Raw genomic sequence first — 18311 nt, 5'->3', positions numbered from 1 at the left:
CTGATTGTATGGACAGACATGTGCTCAGCTAATATTAGACCCTTGGCAGTCTCTTCGGGACCGGTCTTAGCGGTGCATTGCTCAGACTCTGGGGGCTAGATCATTTCCATCTATGTTCCTGAAGACTGATCCTCTTCATGCTGTGCTTTATGAAAGCCTCCGTGGGAATCAGGTGAATGAAAGGAAGCAGCGCTGAATCTGCTCATGTAAGACAAGGAGATCTGAGCCGATGTGTGGAAGGGTTTAATGAAGGGGAAGTGGATGCTGCTGGTGCGCGTGGTTTGCTCAGGGTGCCTGAAAGGAGCCGAACCCGTCAAGACTAATCGATTATATCTACCTTTTAAATGTTTCTCATCAAGCATATGGATATTCTTACACATAAAAGACTCAATTAGTAGAAAGAAAAAAAATACATTGTGTATCATTAGCTGAACTCAACCTTAGCTTTTCAAACTAAATGTAAAATATACTCTTAAAAATACCCGCCTCATTATTTATTAAAAAGGAGAAATGTCCCTAAACCAGTCATGAAAAGGGGATTATGTTAGTTGGTTCCAAATAAAGCCTAAAGATATCCTCTAAAAAAATCCTCAGTGTTTATTGGATAGACAATTACAAAAGCAGCTTCCACACGAATAATGAAACTAAACTAGTGGTAAATATAAGGATTGTTAACCTTTCAAAAACAATGCTTGAGAAGATGCTCTTCAATATTCTATGGGCTAAGCTATTGGAAAAGGTGATTTCACTTTGCTAAAGTAGTGAAACTAGTCAGAAAATATGTTTTGTTGACCTTTTAAATAGGTCCTGAAGAAACACTTGAAAATAACACAGATAAAGGTCCTCAAGATAAAAGCCCAATGTTTAAAGCCTTTAAAATTAAAGGCCATGTCGCAGAGGAGTATTACAACAGGACAGTCCACATTACCAATGGAGCCAGTATTTAAAAGAGCAATATGGTCTTTCAAAATAAAGCTTGAAGAGGCTGTTCGTAAACAAAGTTCAAATTAAATGCCTTCAGTACTTCAGAGGAGTACTAGAGGAGGATTCACATCCCGGATGGAGCTAAACCAGTGATTAAAAAACGGGATTATGTTGTCTTGATTTAAAAAACACTTTTAAAAATAAACGGCCATTTCAGAGAGTGGATTATTACAAAATGAGAGCTCACATTACTAAAGGAGATGAACCAGCAAGGACAAAGCTGATGGCCCTTCAGAATAAAGCTTGAAACAACTCTTCAAGATAAAAGCCCAAATGTTTTGTGGTAAAACTATTGTAAAAATTGGGTTTTCTGGTACTAATGGATCGTACCCCGATTCACTAAACAGGTTTTCCATTAGCCTTTCAAGATTAAAATAAATTATGACAATAAAGACTTGCTTTTCAAGCAAGTAACTCACCAGGTGGCAGACAACAGTGGGAGTCCTTCTAGAATATGAAGCCTTAAATTGTTGTTTATTTTTCTATTTTGTGGTAATGTTCTTTAGTCAGTAAAATAAAACAAACAGTGACTTGCCTCAAGTTCTTATGTTCATTTGGAAATGCTTCAGCTCAGTAATTAACACTGTTGCCTTGGAGCTTGAAGTTAATTAAAATGTAGGACAGTTGGAGTCCTTAAAATGGCTGTGTGTGTGTGTGTGTGTGTGTGTGTGTGTGTGTGTGTGTGTGTGTGTGTACCTGATTAACACAGCAGCCAATCCAAGGTGAAGCTTCATTTTCAGCACAGGGTGAAGTGATAATGACAGCTTTAACTGACAAGACAGGAACTACCCATCGCAGCATATTTAAACTGGGCTTCAGAGTCACAGTTTACATCTGCGGGACGCTCGGGAAGAGAATTTGTGAAGCTGTGTAAATGATGTAAGTGAAACTGTGATTTGCCCTGCGTCTATAGCTGAAAATAGACAAAAAAAAAAGTTCCGATGTTGAAACTGAGAAAGTCTAATTTTGTTGCGCGCATATATTTCCAACAAGTTGAGATTGCTTGGTTCTTCTGTCTAAATTTAAAACATGTCATTATGAAACACTCTGATGGCTGCCAGGGCTATTTTCTCCATCTTCTCTATGCCCACAGAAACTTGAGATATGAGCTGAGCATTTAGATATTTCGGTTGTCAGCTTCAGCCATTTTGTTGAAGAAAAACCTTTCATAAAAAGTGTAAGATTCTCTTTTAATGTAAAACTTTTGATGTTTTATAAACGCGTGTACATTGTGTTTCACAGGATTCTCACACTATTGTCAAAGTAGGATCTTTCACTGATGAGTAAAAAAACAAACAAACTGATTATTTATGACTAAAGCAGACAAACAAGGTTCAGTAATTTAATATTACCAGGAATATGATTCATCTTCTACTAACATGTCATATTACAACTTGGTTCTCTGTTATTCATGTGTGTCTGAAAGAAAAAAACAACAACAGAGGAGAAGAAAATAAATTGATAAACACAAATATGGGGACCCTTTTGCAGGCTATGGAAGTGCCTGCTTCACTTTTGAAAAGAAAATGTCAATTTATATATACATAAAAAAGTATAGAAATAAAAATCTTTGTTATGTAAAGACTCATTTTCTTATTGACCTCTCTCTCTCTCTCTCTCTCTCTCACACACACACACACACACACACACACACACACACACACACACACACACACACACACACACACGCAAAACAAACAAACCTGGAGCTAAAACAGGGATTCTTTTTTAAGGCATAGTTCATGTCTCTCTCCTGTGGCTCGTACATTTTTAGGCACATTATAAATAAAATGGAAAAATCGGGAATGTCAAGCCTATTCTTGTTTTTAAGTTTTGATTTTAACTCTGTTTCCTTTCAAATGTCAAAATAATGTTTCTTTATCATTGTGTTTTATTTTATGTAACTGATGTCTTGCATTGACGTTGCAGGTCTCCCTTGTAAATGAGCCCATCAGTCTCAGTGAAATTGAATAAAGAAATAAAAGCTTGTTTGCCACAGTTATCAGGTTTTCTTGCCAATACTTTGCATCCTTGAATGTAACCTTCTTTAGCAGTCCACATCTTGATATATATGATATGCAACCTGTGATCTTTTAAAATTTTTTTTTATTTTTTTTTTGCTTTTTCACTGAACTTGTGACTCTTCTCAAGGCTAAAACAAAGCCCTATGGTTTACTTTTTAGGAATAGTCTGTAAACATCAACATTTAGCCAAAGGTTAAATATTTTCCCTTTATAATCCCATAGTGGGGAAATTTGCCTCTGTGTTTAATCCCTTAGGGAGCAGTGTGATGCCACACTGAGTGGTGCATAGAGCAATCTGTGGTCAGGGGTCTTGCTCAAGGACTCACAGTGACAGAGTAGGTTTCAAACCGCTGACCTTTGGGGACTTTCCAAGATGCAAATGCCTGGCTCTCTAACCACTGGGCCACCACTCCCACTAGAGTGCTTACTATTGAAGTCAAAGTCAGATGTTGTAAAAAGTGCATCCGAGCATCCAGAGAACGCACGTCGCTCTCATTGTAAACAGAGACCTCTGTTTTCTCCAGTTGTTTCACCTGTCATGTAAATTAAAAGGTTCTGTTGTGGAATATTTAGTTATTCACCCGGTCACCTTTTTCAGATGGTAAAGATGTTTATTGAAACTTTATTGAAAGATAATTACTAGAATAGCTGTGTAAATGGGTATGCTGCTTCCACCGGTGTTTTGTGATAATGGCATTATGGCTTCTGGCTCAGGGAGCTCTTCTGGCTTGGGACACATTAAACAAACAAAAAAATAAATAAAAGAACAGTACAAAGTTATGTCAGTTTCATTTCAACTATGTTGTCTTCTTATTTATATGCCCAGTCAGTTGTGGAAAATGAAGACACTGGAAGAAAATATGCAAACTAGCTAGCATGAAAATCAAATTGCCAAGCCTTGTCAAACCAAGACCGAATTATTGTTCCTCTCTCCAAAGAAATGTTCAAACAATAATGTATAATCTTAATATGTCTTTATGGAAATTAATGTGATTTAATTGCACTCGAACAAGAAATGTGGCATATAGCAACATCTACAGCATCTTTGTTTTGGAGCCTGAGTTCTTTATTATGTAATGTTTGACTCATACCTCAAGAGAATGGTATTGTACAATTACTTCTGACAAACTTGGTCTGACCTCCACGTTTTCCTTAGAGAGCAGAGATTTCCTCCTTGTGCACTTCCAGGTGAAGTGAAATGTTTTGCAGACTTTGGAGACTATTTTCTGGACAGTGGAAAGGCTCGCACCACATCATTTTGAGACCTCTTTAAATCCCTTACAAGCCTCATACGCCGCTATAACCTTTCTTTTTCAGAAGTCTTTCGACAACTCTTTTGATTACAGCATGGTATTCACTTTCTCTTCATCAGTCAGGAGCACATCACCAAATTTCTGAGGTTTAAACAGGGCAAACCTCCTTCAAAATGTTGATTAAAAATGCTCTAATGGTATGTACTGGATGTGATAAGCCTGGGCGTGATTTTTACCGTTTGAATGTAGGGAATGTACAAATAACCAGATATAAAATTTTTCAGCTCACATTTCCCATATTCTATATGCTAATTTTGACTGTGCATAGCATGTGTGAACTGCCACTGGTCTCTTCAGCCGTGATAAACATTTATAAATGAATGGGGTGTTTCAAAGGTATTTTGTATTAGCTACAACTTTACGCTAATACATCCACACAACGTCTAGAGTGGTAAATGCATTAATACTACCAAAAACAGAGTATATAAATAATTATTTTATAAAATTTGACGGGTCCAACACATGTGAACATTTACCTCTGGTTACGATGCCAACGTCGAAACAAAAGGATTCTGCACCAATAGGAATAGTAGGTTGAAGACACGTGAGATGGAGCTCAGGCGTTGCCAGATCGTCGTAGCTCCGTGAGAAATGGCTTCTTCACTGTGTTACATTTCTCAGATTCAAGCGGACCAAAAAAGAAGCAAAACAAAGTTTCTTTTTAAGTTAAATGTTTGCTAATACTAACTATAGAACCTGGCAACTGGCTGAAAAAACAGAACAAATGAGAGTTGGAACGTGAGCGGGCGATTGAGAGTGCACCACCTAATGGCTGGGAGGAGTTAAACTTGTACCTATTTCTTTTAAATTAAATTAAACTGAAATTGCAGAATTGTTATAAGCGAGCATCATGGTTTTATCAACTTCGAACCATAACTTCCAGAAGAAGATTTAGTACAAAATAAAATTGGTTGGTTGGTTCACATGCTCTGTCAGCATCATAAAATTAACAACATGCCACGTTACAAATCTTCAGAGTTTTGTTTCTTCTTTTGGCAAAGTATCTCAGTAGCAGCCTGACAGAACTAACAGAATGCTGCTTGAGTTGTTTCAGTGTAAAAGAAGCTGAGTAGACATGAGTGTAATTGGTGACATTGAGTTAAATAATTAAGTTTTATGTGCTTTGCACCCATGCCATATTTGGGGTTGCCCTTTCTGCTGAAGAGTTCACACAGTCCAAGCATTGCTGCCTGAAACCTGGACAGAGACGCAGAGAGTGCGTGCTGTGCACTGTGCTGTGACATGAGAGTTAAAACAAATACCAGGACAAAAAGATAAAGAAAAGATTGATTCAGTTTGAGATGGGCAGAGTTCACGTATTAAAGACAAGAAGCAAGGGGGAACAAAAGGAGAGGGAGGATGATGGAAAGAGGTGAGGTTTTTTTGGAGGAGGGAGGTGATCTTTTTTTGACCAATGAAGAGTAGGAAAGAAAGATTTCAGGGAGGGAGATGTGAGAAGTCACCACTCTCATTTTCTGACTTCAGGGAAGGCAACAGAAGGGCAGCTTCCCAGACATAGTTACTGAATGAAAAGTCTCCAGACATACAGAGGATTGACAAAGAGGACTGGAATGATCTAGGAAAAAAGGCCCTCTGACAACTGCTTGTGTCACCAGAAAAAAAGCTTTCACTGTCAGGACAAGGCAGACATTCACTGGACTGGAAGGGGACAGGTTTTGAAATCTCCTGTGGAAGTGCACACTCCCAGGTCCGGACAAGCGTAAGCACTCCTCCTCTTCCTGGATCAGTTGTTCTTATGCATAAGGCTTCAGCGTAGGGCGAAGGGGGGGCTCAGCTCCACACTGTGGCACAGTCTGAGAGGAGTAAAAGGTTGCAGACAAAAAGGATGAAGTCTCTGCAGAAGAATCAGGGACGCACCGACCAGATGTTGGGAGCCATGGCTGATGTGCTCACTTCCGTGGCAATCCCCAATCAGCAGTGGGTGAGTTACAGCCCCGTGTGTGTTTATGGTCTTGTTTATGTGAAAGCCTCGCTTTCAGAGGAAGCCACACGTATAGAGGTGTTCTTCTCTGCTAGGAGAGCACGGCATGCAATATATCTGTGGTGAACGGTGTCTTATCACAGGGTTATTTGGATTTCTTTGCCACAACTTGGTTTTGCACCTAAAATGGTCAGGGCAGAGAAGCGGGGAGATGTCTTGTCCCCGTTCAGTGCTTGGGAGGAATTTTGGATGTTTCTGGGGAAGAGGAAGCAGAGTGGAGACGGACAAAACACGTGACCATAAACAAAGTCATGCTGCTTGAGTTTCTCTCAAACTCCTGCATGGATGTTCTGTTTCAGCTTTAGTTTTGTCCAATCTTTACCTTTACAAAAAAAAAAAAGAGCTCATCTGTTTTTCTATAATCTTTGTGACAGCAGTCATAACGGCTCATTGATCTTTTCCAGAAGGTTATTTGTACAGCACTATTGATACACAAAGTAATTTTTAACATTCTCTAGAAGAAATTAAAAAACCAGAGGAGAATGAAATTACATTGAAAACAGGATATATGTTAAAAGAATAACAAAAAAAAATGTATCACAGAAAACAGAAATAAACTTTTGCTCAGTTGAAACAAATTGATGTCTTCCGACTGGATAAAAATATTATGGAAAACATTTTGAGATGTAAACTTGCAGTAAATAACAATGTTTTTACCCTATTTAAGACCAATGCACACACCAACCGTGGTACAGAAATATAAAGTTGTCATCAGCATACGTATGTATGGTGAGAGATGTTGTAATTTCCATAATCTCAGTTGGGTAGGGCATTATCCATCCATTAATCCATAATCTATACCCACTTATCCATGCAGGGTCACTGTGGGTTAGGGGTCTGGTGCCTATCTCCAGCCGTGGCAGGGCAACTTAGATATTGAAAAATGTTTGCCCTAGAATGCAGCCTTGAACCACATATTTGAGTTTTGTCGGCTCAGATTTACATTTGTCAAGTGACACAGAAGCATTCACATCCATCTCTTGTCTTCTTGAGGCAGATTATATTTTCAGGACTAAAGGATCCAGGACTGAAAGCAAAGCATTGCACATTCAGCCGCATCTGGCAGCCGAAATCAGACGTTTAGAGGTCACAGTGTACCAGAACATCCAGTGGATTTCTCTTTGAAGGTCTCTTTGAAAAGTGTTTATCATCATAAATCATTTCCCCCCCTGACAGACAGATAGGGTGAATCTAATCTGCTCTCCTGACTGCAAAATGGAGATAACTCAGCTCAGCTTGGTTTATTCGTACCTTCGATGCTGCTGGGCTTTAAATACAGACTGGGACTGCTTTCTCTGTGGCAAAAGCAGGGCCTCATTTCCACTGCATTCCTGCTTTGTGTGTAATGGAGAACTGGATGAAAAAGATGCAGGAATTGTGGAAAAAATCAGCCACTGGTATATTGTTCTGTGGTTATGTGGCTATAAGTTCTTGGTGCAATCTTACAATCGCTTCCTCCTTGAGAGCAGAATTCCCGTGCTGACAATGGCATCTCTGTGTGTAGCTCTTTGAGGGGGGCGAGGCGGACCTCCCATCAAGCGAGGAGGAAAAGGGACCTACGCATGGCCAGTGGGACCAAGACGGGTCAGATTGGGAACAACAGGCAACGGCTACACAAAACCCAGAGGGGAGTGAAAAGACAGGTAAGACCTGAAATGGTTGCGCTGGTTGTGCATTCGTGACCATAGGCCCTTCAGCGCTGTTCAAACATTAGCCCTCACCAAACCAGTCAGGGCTGAGCCATGTGCTGAAACGCAAACTCCAAGATTCAGCTTTGATTTATTGTTGGAAACATCTCAGATTCCTCTGCAGTAACGTCTAAAAAGGGGGCACTGACATTGATTTACACGGCAGCAAACAAACACGCAGCGCTAATGTGTTCCAACAAGGAGTGAGGGCGATAAACATACATGGATCTACCGGTGTGCTTGTGCAACACGAAGCAACAGCCAGACTTTCTGCATGCTGGCCATATGTGAATCAAAAGAGACCCAAATCCCATCTGCCATATCTGATGGAGGCCATTAGGCAAAAATAACTTCAGGGAAAGTATCAGATTGGAGGCACCTGAGAGTTAGTGGTTTACTCTTATAAAAATCCACCGTCTGGATCCTCTATTAGCACTGATGGCAGTAAATTGCTTTAGTATAATTTACCATCCATAAGTATGGTTCAGAGATATGGAGAGAAGGAGTTCTCCTGTGTACACATACACAAGCAATTCTTTCCAGATGGGGCAAGAAAACACACTCAGCTGCCTCCCTTCCCCTTTCTGCCCCATCAGTGGTGGTGCAACTTCTTTTCATTTTGCTGAGGGCTTGCATGTGTTGTGATTCTTCCCAGAATGAAATGGAACAAAAGGAGCTTTGTAGCTGGATCTGAGTTTGGGTTGGACAGAGTGCAGTGTGTATGTGTATATATATATATATATATATATATATATATATATATATATATATATATATATATATATATATATATATATATATATATAGATGGGAGTTTTGGTGACATGCACCATGTTGTTGGCCCGCTAATTTATGTGCAGAACAGTATATGGTGTTCAAAAAAAGGGGTGCAAGCGAGGCCAGAGGAAGCTTTCAGTGATGCTTATCTGTAATAGCCTCACTTAGGCTGGCTGTACCGTTGAAGTAAATGCATCCAAAATATTGCTTTTGGCCTCCGTTTCCAGTCCTAAAGAAGAGGTCTAAAACTATGGAAAATCAAGAAAGATTATTAAGTAAATGGACGTTCTCATTTCTATTCAGGAATTTTTAATAGCCAATTTTCTTCTGGGAAACTGAGTGGAAAATCAGTGAAACCTGTTAACAATCTAGAAAATAAAAGCAAGATGACTTATTTGACTGGGTTTTTGACTGAGTGACATATTAAGTTTCATATTGTGCTATAAAACATAACATTTTTACTGGAATTTGGAATTGGCCAAACCAAAATGGTGGACAATAATTTTAGGTGCATAAAAAAGTTTTCATTCAGTTAGTGTTTTGAATATGTTTCTAGCAGCTACATCAGGCGACTGAAATGGTGGCAAATTCTTCTTTGCTAAATAGCTCAAGCTCACTCAGGCTGGATGGAGAGGATATCTTGACTTGGCTCTAAAGACTTTGGTTTTAGGTCTGGACTTTGACTGGGCCATTCTGACACATGAAAATGCTTCAACTTGATATGTTTCCATTGTAGCCCTGGATGAAGTCTCACCTTTTTGCAGCTTCTAACAGGTTTTCTTCCACGGCTGCCCTATATGTTGCTCGAACCACCTTTCCATTAACTCTGACCAGCTTCGCCGCAGTATGATCTTGCTACCACCATGCATCACGGTGTGGACGTTGCGCTCTTGTGCAATATCAGTTTTTTCCCTCACAAAATGTGCCAAAAAAGTCACAATGTGGTCTTAAACGACCAGAGAACATTTTTCCACCCGTTGCATTGATTACAAGGATTGTGAGGAGGGCTTGCATGTGTTGTAGCTGGATCTGAGTGATTGTTTAAACATCAATACTAATGGCATATTTTAGATTTTTTGGAAAGCAAAAGGTTTCAGTTCATTTTTATTTAAGTTTATCACATTAAGAGGGCATGAATACATGTGTGTGCCACACTTTTAAAATTTTTATATGTAAAAGATATTGAAATCTATGCATCCTATTCAGTGCCCTATACAGTTATATGATAGTTTGTTAGAAAGTGTGAAAAAGTTTTTATGGGTTTGACCACTTTAGCACACCATAGCGTTAGATAATTGTTCCCCTTTGAACACACAGAACAGATGACAGGTGAAGTGAAGGAATAACTTCAAATCATTCCTTTTTTATGGAGCCACATGTCTCCATAAAGACATACCAGATTCGGAAAGTCGGGCCCATCTCCTCCCAAATTCCCAACCTTGCTTTTTTCTCTGCTTTACCAGACAGATTACTGAATCATACATTCTCCAGTTCTCATTGCCTCCTGTATCTTCTGCGTCCATATTTATCTTTTTCTTTGATTGGAGTTAAGGCAATGCTACTACTAAACTTTAGTTACTTTCTCTCACATAATCAGATTTCTAGTGTTCGTTTTTCCCCACTGTCCTTTCTTTATGATCAGGATGTAATCTACCGTGTTTTCCTTTTGTCCTGTAAAACTTTGTCAAGAAGAAACTCCACCAGATCAGTAGCAGGACCGGTTTCCACTTGAATGCTCAGACACACTTTACTATTACAATGAGAAAATCCTACTGTACATCCACTGTACAGAATATTCTTGAAAACAACAGACAAACGTCTACTTTTCAGAGCACAATTTGATCCTTCAAATCAGTTTACTAAATCCTAGTTCGAAATAGTTTATACATATAAGAAAATGTTTAGCTTCCTACCCTAAAGAGTGCAAGTTTGAGTGACCACGGCGTAAACTGTGCAGAAAATCCCGGGCTTTATCCATATCAGGTTTTGAGGGAGACTGGGGGCATGTCTCCAGGGAGAGAAAGGGATACAGAGAACTCTGGGACTAAACTGCATGTCTGCATGTGCGTGACCTTAAAAGGACAAAGATCAACCTGAAGCCGCATCACATCGGGTTACCAGAGCTAGAGATTAGATAGCATTCGCCTCACTCAGGTGACCGGCTCGATCGAGTGCGCACAGTGCCGGCGTCTTGCTGAATTTCTGCAGAGATGCAAGAGAATACAGAACAATTTTATATTTGACTAAGGGATTTATAGATTAATTAATGTGAATCAATAGTGATAGGAGTTACAGCACATGGAATAATAGTTTGAATCATGTCTTACAATAAGATCCTTACACTATTAAGAGTGCTTCAACAGGAAATCATTATATATTTGTAACATTACAAACCTAAGCACCGTGTTTCCTGTTTGATTTAGGCTGAGTGATACGAACAATTAGTGGTGGGAAATGGCCTAATTTTCCTGATATTTTATCTTTATTCGATTACCTTCTGCTTTGACATTAATCGATCTGTTTTTAAAGGCCTCTTTGTTGCTATTACTCTCTCTAATTATATGCATTTATATATATTTAAATAATTTTAAACTAGCAGTATTGATCAAGTTCTTAAAGCTGTTGTGTCACAGGCAGTGATAGCTTTTTGTGGGTTATTTCGTGACCAGTGGAAACAAAGAGTCAAGCACCTTTAGCACAGTACTGACCAGTAATATTAATAAAAAAAAAGCTCAGCGTTGACTGCTTTTATGTAACACTAACCCAGTCTTTGTGAACTCTGCCTCAGATTTTCTCTCCTTTTTTCCCCCTCTTTACTCCAGTAGGAAACCCGAGTCCTTTCAGCTGCTGGACAGCAGGTCATGAAAGTGTGTTTCTGTTCCTCAAAGGGGAGAGTAGTACAGCAGATTATAGCTTTTTTTCAATGCAAGCAGCCGCCTGCTGTGGCTGGAAATTACACTACGTGAGGGATGGCGGTGAACCAGAACAACAAAGTGTGAACAGTTACAGAGTCAGTTGAAGCTCACCGTATAAAATATATCTTTTAGTTCTGCTTCAAATGAATAACAATAGAAAGTCTCTCAAATGCAAACGCTTGTGTTGGCTTTTTTTTAGCTGTATGACAAAGTGAGCAAATCTTGTTCTCCTTCATAAATTCAGCATTCATTATGATCTTTTGTGGAGCTCATTTGTTTCTCTGGGGACTGGGTTGAGTTAGCTGAGTTAATGAATACACAGGCTACTCACACAAACCTTACAGGCCACCGTACTGCAGAGCAGGGCAGATTTGCCTCATAGAATAACAGGGAAAAAGTCGGAGGAGGCAGAGGATGGTTGCATAAATGTATTCACATTTACAGTACGGGTGAGAAGATTACATACACATCTAGCTTTATTGTTCTTTATTTTAAAATGTACTGTTCCCACAGTGGAATATGATACAACAGAAAACTTGAATGAGTTTTACAAAGAAGCATTTGGCGCACAGATTTGATCATGATGCAGATTTTCTCTAATCAAAATGATACAGTCAGCCTTGTAACCTAAGATTAGAAAAAAAAGAAGTTCTGTGTCAATATTAGACCACTATATTTCTATACTATATCAGAAATTGACGAGCGTGTTTGAGCTTCTCTGTTTCTTGGAACAGCACCTGGCTTTTAGGTCTAGTCCACATATTTTAGAGGTCATGGCCTTCCCAGAACCATATTGTTAGGCTGCTGTATCCATTCCTAAAACTAGTTAAAGTTGGTTTGGGATGCTTTGTCCTGTTAAAACACCCAGTTGTGTCCTGGCTTCTCTCATCTGCCCCAAACTGTCACCTCAGGTGAAAGGTTATTGGACAACACGTTTGGGAGCAACTCATGAACTAACAAGGTTGTACGGTAAAGATTAGACAAAGATAGCCCTAGTGAGCCACACTGACAGGAACAATATCTGGAGAAGTTTGAGGCTTTCAAACCCATGAACATACCATGCTTGGTGGTGCCATTGTGATGAAGGTCCGTTTTGCTGTCAGTGCAAAAATAGAACTAAAAACAAGTAAAATTTTCTTGAAATGAATGTATTTACCCTTGATTTGAGCAGGTAAATAAGACTATTTGCCAATGGAATAAGATTTTAGCACTTAAAATAGGAAGGTTTCATCTCCATCATCTTATTTCAAGTGCAGTATATCTAATTATCTTATTTTAGGGGTAAAAATACCCATTCCATTGGCAAATAATCTTATTTACCTGCTCAAACCAAGGGTAAATTCATTCATTTAAAGAAAATTTTACTTATTTTTAGTTCTCTTTTTGCAGTGTGGTAATGGTGCATAAAATGTTGGCGGTATAAGAAAAATAATCGCTACCAAATTCTTCACCTCAGATTTACAGCTGGTCAGAGCTTTGACATAATAATGGACAACGATCCCCCTCAATATTAGTTTTAGAGTGGATAAAGTGGGTAAAAACGAAGCTTTGGAATGGAGCTGACCTCATAACCATTGGAAACTGATTAGCTACGATTAAAAGCTGTATCTGTATCAGGAAGCTAACCAGTTTAAATAGGTTCCACCATTTCTGATGATAGAATAGTAGTCAAGCATCCATCCGTTATTCCAGAACCCTGTAAAAGCCGTACAAGTGTCCGGTGTCCATGCCACCTGGTAAAACACATTTATCCAAATATTGGTGGGGGTGTCTGTATATTAACCTGACCCTGTGAAGATTATAGATAGTCCATAAAATACAGAAACTTGTTCTAAAATTTTCACTTGAGTCGTACAATTACTCTACTTTGAGGGATAAACTTTGAACCTCTTAGTTATATTAACATTTGCAAAAATGATTCAGATGTTATATTGCCACATAAGAGTTTCCATGCTAGATAATGACACAGTCCTGGGGTTTTGAATGTATTTAGTGAACTTTTTATCCTTTGGGTGGCGCCTTACATCAGACCAAAGCTCTGAGAAGAACCAGCAGCCGTCCCAGAATCTTGTTCTTCTGCTGTGAAGAGGTTCCTGGTCCAGATGCATGAAGATATGAAGAAAGGTGTGTAGGTGAAGTAGGGGAGGTGGTTTCTGGATGTCAGGAATAGAAAGAATATTCACATTGGCTCCAGTTGCAGTTCGCCGAGTTGAAAAGAGAGTATTTTTATGCAAGAGGAGATTTCAGGGTGTATTCTTTAAGGCAACGTCGGTTTCTGACAGCTGTGATTTTTATGAGAAACAAGTCTACACTACGGTGGGTGCACATGCCCTCTGTGCAGTACACTGTCAGGGAAGCAGTGCCTGATGAGGGAGGCTCTGAGAGGCACCAGCGATGAGATGCCTGCACACACATACAGTATCGACACACCTGCCTGTCTCCATGCTTTATGTTTACTCTGTGGCGGTGGCCCAACGGAGGCACATTTTCAGACCCCACCTCTCTGCAGCATGGAGCAAATTAGAACTGGATAGTTACCATGACTTATTTTCTATTATGGAACCAGAGCCAAAAAGCATCGAGAAGAGAAAAAAAACCCCTCCTAAAAACAGCTTTTTCTGTATGCCAGTTTTCCTTAATTGGAGCTCAGTTTAGAAAGGAGGGGAGGGAGGAAAAAAGGGAGGGAAGAGAACCAAAGAGGAAAAGCGATGGAGAAGGAGTCTGGAGCGTGAAAAATAAGTGAGTCTACATTGGCAGGGTTTCAGCTGGCTGATGGAGTGACGAGAGACTAATGTCAATAGGGGGTTGGTGAACACACTGAATAAGTATCTAGATATCTGCTGAAGTGAGAATTTCTATCCTAAAGGCCTGAACTTTATTGCTGCGGGTTAAGAATAACTTTTCAAAGGCATTCCCGCAGCGCCGTATCAAATGAAGATTAGGAAAACACATTTGGTTGCAGAAGTAGGCCTGCAATCATAAATCACCTCCTATCAGAACACACCCTGTAGATCCCTGTTCAGCTGCTTGGCATGAGGCAGAAAATAACCAAAACTTTCATTATTTATTAGATCTCTAACCCACGGATAAGTGTTGAAGACAAGTTTGCACTAAATATATATTTATGGCGTTTCTTCAGTTGTCCACATCTGCACAGGCCTACGCGTGTAGATGAATCACATTCAATGCATTTGTGTGTGTTTGAGAGTGTGTTTTCTGGTGGGTGGGTGGGGGGGGGGGGGGGGGGGGGGAGGCTGCAGAAAGAAGAAGGAGCGCAGGAGAGATAAAAGAAGCAAGATGAATGTGTGCTAATGCAAGCATCACCTCACATCCCCCGCTCCTCCCTGAAAGCCAGAGGAGGAACATTTTTTCCATATTTCTCAGAACACTGTCATCTTTGTTCATGTCTGCAGGGGCTAATTTTAGTGTTTATTTATTAAAAGACTTCATTCCATATGGCAGAGGAGATACTGCATTGGTGTTAAATGTCAGGGCTGCTGCGCAGAAACACCAATCTGAGTCACGTAAAGTTTGAGTCAGAATAAGGACCACATCACGGATGGGGCTATTTCCTGCCTAATAGTCTGTGGTTGAACTAAATACACATGCAAATCATTAAATGTAGCTCTGGAAATTAATTAAAATTACCTATATAAAATGACTTAAACAGAAGGTGCTGAAAGAAATGTAATTTGTATATGATAAAAAGGTCATATTACAGTTAGAAATACCTGCATTTTTCATGGTCGTGTGACTGAAATCTAAAGTCTACGGGAAGTGACTCAAAAGCTTTCTGTCTTTGGTGCTGAGGTTCGAATACAAACACCTCTATTTGAGTTTGTTTCAGAAACACAGGACTAAAAATAATCCAGGTGAAATAATCCTTGAGGCCTTTATCTTTGGTTTAGAGTATAATCAGTTTTTAAACAGAAATAAACTGGAGATCCATGACATATTGGTAAATTTAATGAATCCTGATGATGTTGCCCATTGGAAACATGTATTATGACACTTATATCCCTGTATTTATTCATGATTTATGGGAGTTGTGTCTTCACAACAAGCAAGTTATCTAACAAAATTGCTGAAATAATCTGGGTGTGCCAGATTAACTGACACTGTCCAAGTATCCAAACACTAAAAATGTTTCCCAACCAACCGCAACTCATATTTTTTTTTTATTTGTTTCACAATGTCTTCTCACTGATTTACTATCTGAGACTCAAACAAGACAAAACAAACAAACAAAAAAAAAAAACATGACTGCAACAAAAGAGCTTTATTGTAGCTTTGATTCCAGGCCCTAAAAGCTCACACCAGCATGATTGCAGTAGCTCAGTAGTATTTCTCTAAAATCTCTATTTTGTAAAGTCCTCAAGGACCAACAAGTTTAGCATTGGGCCAAAGGAACATTCATTATTTACAAAACAGACTGGAATATATGGGACAATTAAGACTTAGACCAGTCTGTTGGTTTTCCTTTAGATAAAATAACACATTAAATCCTCTTGGACTGGATATTTTAATCTAATTTTGTAACAGACTGCATTAAACAAAACTCTGACAGGGCAAATATAGTCCATTGTTGAGGATTAGGAAGAGATCACTGATAATCATCACCGGTGCTGTTTCTGTGACACGATGATCTCTAAATCCAGTCAGTTGATTAGCAACAGTTTTTAAATTAAGAAATAAAGATTTATTGTAGGTCTAAAATATTCCAAGTCTCTGAAGAGTGTTTTTAAATCAATTAATAGCCCACATTCCAGTGATTACATCTACATTCATCAGATGTAAAAGGGAACAGTATTATGCAAAACAACCTATTTCATTGTTCAAGCACTGTGGTTTAAAGCTACTGAGTTTGATTTGTCAATAATAGTGTGATGGACGTCATATCTGAGCTCACCCTAACCCTAATAAAAATAATATGTGTAAAATGTAAGAAATAATCTTCATGAAATAATAAGGAGTAGACGTTTATGGAAAGCATGACCCAACTACACTTAAGCAGTTCTAGCTTTGTGGAGGGTTTAAATGTGTAGTTATATAAATGTTAACTGCTTATCTTTCCAGCTTCAGCGAATGTTGTTTTAGTTAGACGCCCTGTTATTTCTCTTAACATTCTTGAAAATTGGTTTGAGGAGCACAGCACATGATTAAACCAAGGACCCAGACTCCCTCAAACTGATTTCCTTCCTTTCAGCAGGGCAACAGTCTCCAAGGTTGCACATATTGAATTAGAGGAAATACTGCTGGCTGCTCATTTGACATCATAAATAAAAAAGTGTGGAGAACATTTTGAGAAAATCCAATTGTGTGTGTGATGATGTCCAATGAAAAATGAACCAATAAATTCAGGCCTTTTTTTTATGAATAGTGTTATTTTGAGATTCAATACAGTCAGACATTCAGAGTGAAAGTTTGGGTGGACAACACTAAATAAGAAACAAAAGCGTGTTTTTTTTTATTTTAGTCTAGATGTGATCAAAACAAAAGTCTAGTGCCAGTACTCAGACTTCTTCTACACACACACACACACACACACACACACACACACACACACACACACACACACACACACACACACACACACACACACACACACACACACACACACACACACCCTTGACCGTGCCTTGACTTCCATAGACTTCCATTCATTTTCAAGTCTTTCTATGCTCTAACCCTAACCATTACGGATTTATACCAAACGCTAACCTTTACATAAAAGTCTTCACTTTACTAGCAAAATGAGCAAAAAAATCTGGTATTTTTAAGGCTTATAGTTAAAAGTGTCTAACGCATAAGTTTCCCTTTGATATTGTAATAAGTAGATAAAAAAGTGGCACAAAAACAAAATGTACCAGTGAATGCACAGTGCAGTTATTATAACCAAAATGCACATTGTCCAGCATTTATCATACATTTTAAATGGTGCTCACGAGGATGGCTATTGACAGTGTTTTTGCTGCTCTGCCTTCACCGTTCTGTCTTTATTCAACCTAATATCCCTTAGCATCCTCGTTCTACCCCTAAATCTGTTACTTTGCAGGCCTCTTTGAATCTCCTTCCGCTTGACAGCATTCAACGCCCGGACCACATCCAAACCGCAGCCCAGACAAATGGAAATGTTCAACAGCACTGCTCAGTATTCTTGTGTTGTTTTGCCCCCCCCCCCCTTTAGTCACAGCTGCCTAAAGCATCCCTTTTAAGCAATGAATGCAGAAGCGTAAATGGAGAGAGCGAAAGTTTTTTTTTTTTTTGCATCTGAGAAGAAGGAAAGTGCAGTGTGTGACAATCCAGCGTGCTAATTGGGCCTGAGAATAGATGACTTATTAGTCACTGCGGCGTCTCTCCTCTGCAGAACCTTCTGCTGCTGCCTGTTGCAGCTGCTTTGGGTTTTTTGTACGTCTGTAAGCGAAGACACAGGCAGACTGTGGTGCAAGTCAGCAAGCCATGTAATGGACGTGTGTGTATCCTGCTTGTGAGGCTAATGGGTGAGGCTTCTTTGTTTGCTCTGTCCCCAATGGATGACAGAGACATCCTGACAGCAGTCTGCCCTCACCCCGTCGCTGTGACTAGAAGGAAGCACATGACGGTGTGCT

At 39.3% G+C, this 18311-nt stretch overlaps 1 protein-coding gene across 2 annotated transcripts in view; it reads left to right on the top strand.

Moving 5' to 3' along the window:
• Positions 1-6067: 6067 nt before the first annotated feature.
• Positions 6068-18311, top strand: part of arhgef25a (Rho guanine nucleotide exchange factor (GEF) 25a) — a 65904-nt gene continuing 53660 nt past the window's right edge. The window contains exons 1-2 of one of the 2 annotated variants that reach the window (XM_012866550.3): positions 6068-6263; positions 7828-7966. In XM_012866550.3, coding sequence (XP_012722004.2) covers positions 6168-6263; positions 7828-7966 — 235 coding nt within the window. In that variant the 5' untranslated portion in view covers positions 6068-6167. The remainder of the gene's footprint in view (positions 6264-7827; positions 7967-18311) is intronic. The other variant, XM_012866549.3, reaches the window with a different exon arrangement.

Source organism: Fundulus heteroclitus, chromosome 1 (assembly GCF_011125445.2).
Source record: "Fundulus heteroclitus isolate FHET01 chromosome 1, MU-UCD_Fhet_4.1, whole genome shotgun sequence".
NCBI classification, from domain to species: Eukaryota; Metazoa; Chordata; class Actinopteri; order Cyprinodontiformes; family Fundulidae; genus Fundulus; species Fundulus heteroclitus.
This window is presented reverse-complemented; position numbering and strand designations above follow the sequence as displayed.